At 56.0% G+C, this 6120-nt stretch overlaps 1 protein-coding gene across 1 annotated transcript; it reads left to right on the top strand.

Moving 5' to 3' along the window:
- The first annotated feature begins 678 nt into the window (after window positions 1–678).
- Window positions 679–4707, top strand: LOC136294342 (zinc finger protein ZFP2-like). The gene is made up of 3 exons (XM_066191965.1): window positions 679–972; window positions 2576–2712; window positions 3111–4707. The coding sequence occupies exon 3, from the start codon at window positions 3648–3650 to the stop codon at window positions 4617–4619; it is 972 nt and encodes a 323-aa protein (XP_066048062.1). The 5' UTR covers window positions 679–972; window positions 2576–2712; window positions 3111–3647; the 3' UTR covers window positions 4620–4707.
- Window positions 4708–6120: the final 1413 nt, after the last annotated feature.

The raw sequence follows: 6120 nt of genomic DNA, 5'->3' as shown, positions 1-6120 counted from the left end.
AGTGGCCACGCCCCTTTTTCCCTTGGGCCCCGCCTATCTGCTGGCGCGTTCCGTCTAGCGCATGCGCAGACGACCGAGAGGTGGCTCTCCCGGGCGCCGCCGTCGTTGTTCCCGGTCCCCCGAGCCGGCTCCGGCGTGTCCGAGACCTGCGGTGGGGGAATGGGGGTCTATAGGGGATCCATAGGGGATCTATAGGGGTCTGAGAGGACCTGGAAGTCTCCTTAGAGGATTTGGTGGGGGATCTGCAGGAGATTTGGGGCGGTCTGTAGGGGCTTTAGGGCGGTCTGGGGATCCCTAAAGGGGGCTGGGCGGGTCTCGGGGCTCTATCGGGGTCTGGGGCTCTGTAGAGGGTCCAGCGGGGTCCGTAAAGGGGCTCCGGGCGTCCCTAAATGGGGTCTGGGGGTCTGTGGGGGATTTGGGGGGTCTCTGTGGCGTTCTGGGGGATTGGGGGGTCTCTAGGGGATCTCTAGGGGTCAGCGGGAGCCTGTAGCGGGTCCGGAGAGGTCTGGGGGTGTCTGTGGGTCCCTGTGGGGGATTTGGGGGGTCTGGGGGGGTCTGGAGGTCCCCAGGGGGGTCTGAGGGGATATGTAGGGGCTCGATAGAGGGTCCGGGGGCGCCTGGGGGACCCTATAGGGGATCTGGGGTTCTCTGCATGGGATGTGAGGGGGTCTGGGGGAGTCTTGGCATCTCTGTAGTGGAGTTTTGGGGCCCATAAAGGAAATTTTTGTGAATTTTTGGCTCTGTTCAGCTAATTCTTGGAAATTTGGGGTCCAAACTGGGCAATTTTGGGTGCTCTATTGGGATTTTTTTTTTTGAATTTTGGGGCCTCTTTTAGGAATTTTGGGGAATTTTGGGTCCAAACGTAGGAACTTGTGGAATTTCCTGTCCAAGCGTGGGAATTTTGGGTAATTTTGGGTCCTAACTTGGGAATTTGGGGTATTCTTTTTCCTAGATATCCTCTTCAAGTTCTCGGTGAGTGGCAGCACGGCACGGGCAAGTCCTGCCTGCTGCACAACTTCATTGAGAGCAAGTGTAGGAATTTCTGTGAATTTTCAAGGATTTTGGCAGTTCTAGGGGGTCGTGGGATTTTTGGGAATTTCGGAGGGATTTTTTTTCATTTTGGGGGACGTCTTGTGTATTTTGAGGGGATTTTTGAGGTATTTTTAGGACTTTTGGGGTGGTGTTTTTTGCATTTTTAGAGTGTTTTCTGTTGCAGTTTGCGGACTTTGGGGAATATGTTGGGAATTTTGAGAAATCTCAGGAGTTGGGGGATTTTTAGATAATTTTGGAGAATTTTTGGGGAGTTTGGGGGGTTTTTAAAATATTTCTGGAGATTTTTAGGATTTGGGTTTTTTGGTTTTTTTCTTTTATTTTCTGGGTGATTTTTGTTGGTGTTTAGGGAAAATTTTGGACATTTTTTTGGAATTTGGGAAATTCTGGGTAGTCTGGGAAATTTTGGGAATATTACTGGAATTTTTGCAGGCATTTTCTGGGTTTTTTTCTTTTTTGAGCTATTTTGAGGCTTTTTTCAGTTTGTTTTTTTCTATAGTTTTCCTTTTGTATGCAATTTTGGGGGGATTTTGGTTTTTTTCAATTTTTTGGGAATTCTGTGTCTCCGGGCTCTCCCCCATCCTGCGGCATTTTGGGCAATTTTCTGTCACTCTTGGGTCATTTTTGGTCACGCTTTGGGTCATTTTCAGCCATATTTTGTAATTTCAGTGGCATTTCTAGTCAGTTTGGGGTCATTTGGGGGCCATTTTGTGGCCATTTTCTGTCACTTTTCGGGCATTTTTGGTCTCTTTAGGGGCGTTTTTGGTGCCGTTCGAGCCATTTTTTGCCGGTCTCAGTCCCGGTCTCCGGGCGGTGCCGGTCCCGGTGCCGGTCCCGGTGCCGGTCTTGGTCCCGGAGCGCTCCCGGCGCCAATCTCGTTCTCAGTCCCCGTCCCTGGGCGGTGCCAGTCTCGGGGCTGGTTCCGCTGCCGCTCTCGGTCCCGCTCTCGGTCCCAGTCCCGGAGATTTTAGGCGGGTTTGGGTAATTTTAGGCCAAACTGGGCAGGTTTAGGGTGGATTTTCAGCCCCTTTGGATGATTTTAGGCCAAATCTGGTGGGTTTTAGGGTGGGCTTTAGGTACATTTCATTGATTTTAAGCCAAACCAGGTCTTTTCAGGGTTGATTTTACGCCCTTTTTAGGAGTTTTAAGGGGATTTTTTGCCATTTTGTGTGGATTTAAACCAGTCTGGGCAATTTTAGACGATATTGGTTGGTTTTAGACCCCTTTAGATGATTTTATCCCCAACGGGCTGATTTTAGACCGAACCCTGTGGCTATAGGGTGGCTTTTAGTGCCCTTTGGGTGATTTTAGGCCACTTTGTGGGGATTGCAGGCCTCTTAGGGTGATTTGAGGCCAAACCTGATCCGTGTTAGGGTGGATTTTAGGCCCTTTTGGAGAAATTTAGGCGCATTTTGGTGATTTTAAGCGAACCCGGGCGGTTTTAGGACCGCGCGTCGCCTTCGCCCCGACTCTTTCCCCTCACGATTCCCGCCCTGTCCTTGACCCCGCCCCTTTCCCGTCCCAGTTCCCGCCCTTTCCTTGGCCCCGCCCTCCCAGGCTCAGCGGCAGCAGGAGCGGGAGGAGAAGACGAGCGGAGGGAGCGGCGGCTCCAGCGCTCCCTGAACTGGCGGCACCGCCGGGATCATCGCCCCCATCCCGCAGGTGGCCGGGGAGGGGGAGCTCGCCCCAAATATCCCGGGGGGTCCCTGGGTTTGGGGTTTTTGGGGTGTCCCGGTGTCGGCAGAGCCCCTGGAATTGCCGGGACCCCGCTGGGGCTGGAGGGGCGGGATGGGCGGGAAAGCGGTTCGGGGTCCCGGTGCCGGCAGTGTCTGCTCCCAGTATGAGCCTAGTCAGTCCCAGTATGAGCCCGGTCACTCCCAGTATGAGCCCGGTCACTCCCAGTATCCGTAGGTGGGGAGACAGAAGAGGGGGGAGCTTTAAGGGTTCCTGGGACTCGCCGCAGCCCGGGGCGGGCAGGCACCGAGCAGACCGGCGATCTCCTTCCCCTTCCCTGTGACACGGAGGCAAATCCCATCCTGCCCTTGTCCTTCCTCCCCCAGACAAGGAGCCGAGCATGGAGAGCAGGGAGGACAAATCCCCGCGGCAGAAGCTCCTGGCAGAGGCCGTTTTGAGCGGCTCCACGGCGCAGGAATGCAACGGAGAGGAAAAGGGCCGAACGAAGGTCCCTGAGGAGGAGGGGCTGCAAACGCAGCTGGCGAGGATGTGAGGAGGAAAGAGCCAGGCCGGGCCGGGAAGGCGGCCGGAGATGGAGCCAGAGCTCAGAGCTGGTGGTCCATGAGCAGCTTCGTGATGGGGAGAAGCCCCACAAGTGCTCCGAGTGTGGGAAGAGCTTCAGCCAGGCCAACAGCCTGATCTGCCACCAAAGCATTCACACAGGTGAACGGCCCTACGAGCGTGGGGAATGTGGGAAGAGCTTCAGCCAGAGAATCAACCTGATCCAGCACCAGAACATCCACACTGGGGAAAGGCCGTACAAGTGTGGGGAGTGTGGGAAGGGCTTCAGGGGCAGAGCCAACCTGAACTTCCACCAAAGGATCCACACTGGGGAGAAGCCCTACGAGTGTGGGGAATGTGGGATGAGCTTCAGCCAGAGGTCCAGCCTACTCCGCCACCAGATGTTCCACACAGGGGAACGACCCTACGAGTGTGGGGAATGTGGGAAGAGCTTCACAGAGAGAGCCACCCTGACTGAACATCAGAACATCCACACTGGGGAAAGGCCGTGCACGTGTGGGGAATGTGGGAAGGGCTTCAGGCAGAGAGCCAACCTGAGGCTACACCAAAAGATCCACACTGGGGAGAGGCCCTATGAGTGTAGGGAATGTGGGAAGAGTTTCATCCAGAGTTCAAGTCTGATCAGCCACCAAAGCATCCACACCGGAGAGAGACCCTATGAGTGTGGGGAATGTGGGAAGAGCTTCAGTCTGAGGTCCAGGCTGATCTTTCACCATAGAATCCACACTGGGAAAAGGCCCTACAAGTGTGGGGAATGTGGGATGAGCTTCAGGCGGAGCTCCCACCTGATCCTCCACCAAAGGACCCACACCGGGGAACGGCCCTACGAGTGTGGGGAATGTGGGAAGGGCTTCAGCCACAGAGCCAGCCTGAGCTTGCACCTAAAAATCCACACTGGGGAGAGGCCCTACAAGTGTTGCCAGTGTGGAAAGGGGTTTCGGGTCAGCTGCAAGCTCCTTGAACACCAGCAGACACACACAGAGGAGAGGCCCTTCCGCCGCCCTGACTGCGGGAAGGGCTTCAGACACAACCCCAACCTCATCATCCACCGGCGCATCCACACTGGGGAGAGGCCCCAAGAGTGTCCCCAGTGTGGGAAGAGCTTCTCACAAAGCTCAGCCTTGACCCAATACCAACCAAGGCACCATCAGGAAAGCCCTGCCAGTGCCCCCGGTGCAGAAAGAGCTTTGAGCTCTGCTTCAGCTCCAGCCCCCACTGGAGGAGCCACATTGGGCAGAGCCCCGGTGACCCACATTCCCTGTGTTCCGTGTTGGGAAGTCACCTTGCCGATTATCCTTTTGATTAGACCTTAATTATTTTCTCCCTCTCTTTGTACTGCAAAAGCCAAGAGAGATTGTAGCCCTGCTTTCGTGCCTGAGATCTTTTGGTTTTGTGAAATTCTTTTCTCAGGGAATTTTCTGTAAACAAGAGGAGTGTTTTTCTAAAAACTGTAGCATTGTTTTTCATTCCTTTTCCTAGGAGAGACTTCTTCTTGATGTCCCTCTGGTCTGACCAGTGTGATTGATGAGGTTTGTCTTTTTGTCACCAATCAGATTGGTCTGTGTAAAATACTAAGGGAGACACATTCGAAAAACTAAAGGAGTCATTTTCAGCCTTGGGAAGCTCCGAGTCTCCCAGCTCGGTCCTGCCCAGTCCCGCCCGGAGGCGCGGCCAAAACTCCCCGGAGCGAGCGCGGCGGTCCCGGAGCGATCCCGGAGCGATCCCGGAGCGATTCCGGGTCCGATCCCCGTCCCGGTTTCGGGCTCGGTCTCAGTCTCGGTCTCGGATCAGCGCCAGTGTCGGTGCTGGTTCCGGTGCCGGTCTCGGTCTGTCCCGGAGCGCTGCCGGTCTCGGTTTTGGCCGCGGTCCTGGAGCCTTCCCGGTGCCGGTTCCGAAGCGCTCCCGGTGCCGGTCGCAGTGTCGGTCGTGGTCTCAGTCTTGGTTGGTCCCGGTACCAGTTCTGGTGCCGGTTTTGGTCTCGGTCTCGATGTCGGTCCCAGTGCCGGTGCCTGTGCGGGGCCGGTCTCAGTTGCGGTGACGGTCTCAGCCTTGGTGTTGCTGCGGGTTCCGGTGCTGATCTTGTCTCGGTCTTGGTCCCGTTCCCGGAGATTTTTGGCCCATTTGGATGATTTGAAGCTAAACCTGGTGGATTTTCGGCACAATTGGCGATTTTAGGCGAAACCGGGCGGTTTTAGGACCGCGCGTTCCCTTGACCCCGCCCCTTTCCCGTCCCAGTTCCCGCCCTTTCCTTGGCCCCGCCCTCCCAGGCCGGGCCCGGGCCCGGGGGAGGAGGAGGAGGGAGGGAGGAAGAGGCGCAGCGGCGGCAGGAGCGGGAGGAGAAGACGAGCGGAGGGAGCGGCGGCTCCAGCGCTCCCTGAACTGGCGGCACCGCCGGGATCATCGCCCCCATCCCGCAGGTGGCCGGGGAGGGGGAGCTCGCCCCAAATATCCCGGGGGGTCCCTGGGTTTGGGGTTTGTTGGGGGGATGTTTGGAGCTCGCGGGGCTCCAAAGCCGAGCAGCAGATGCCCCTCGGGGGGACATCGGGGGCTCCCCGGGATGTGTTTTTGGGGGGTCCCGGTGTCGGCAGTGGCTGCTCCCAGTATGAGCCCGGTCAGTCCCAGTATGAGCCCAGTCTGTGAAAAACAAGGTTCACTTTCTATGTAAATTTTCAGAAACAGGTTTAATAGAAAATGAGTCAGTTAGGAGATTAAAAAAAAAAAAAGCTAAGTACGTTTGGCCGGTTGACTTGGCATTTAGCCTAGTCCACACTGCTGTATCAGAGTCATTCCTTAAATACCATTTCCATTGTATCA

Source organism: Chamaea fasciata, unplaced genomic scaffold (assembly GCF_029207755.1).
Source record: "Chamaea fasciata isolate MVZ Bird 193981 ecotype frontalis unplaced genomic scaffold, bChaFas1.0.hap1 SCAF_10, whole genome shotgun sequence".
NCBI classification, from domain to species: Eukaryota; Metazoa; Chordata; class Aves; order Passeriformes; family Sylviidae; genus Chamaea; species Chamaea fasciata.
The sequence above is the reverse complement of the archived record's forward strand: the minus strand, read 5'-3'. Positions and strand labels throughout refer to the sequence as shown.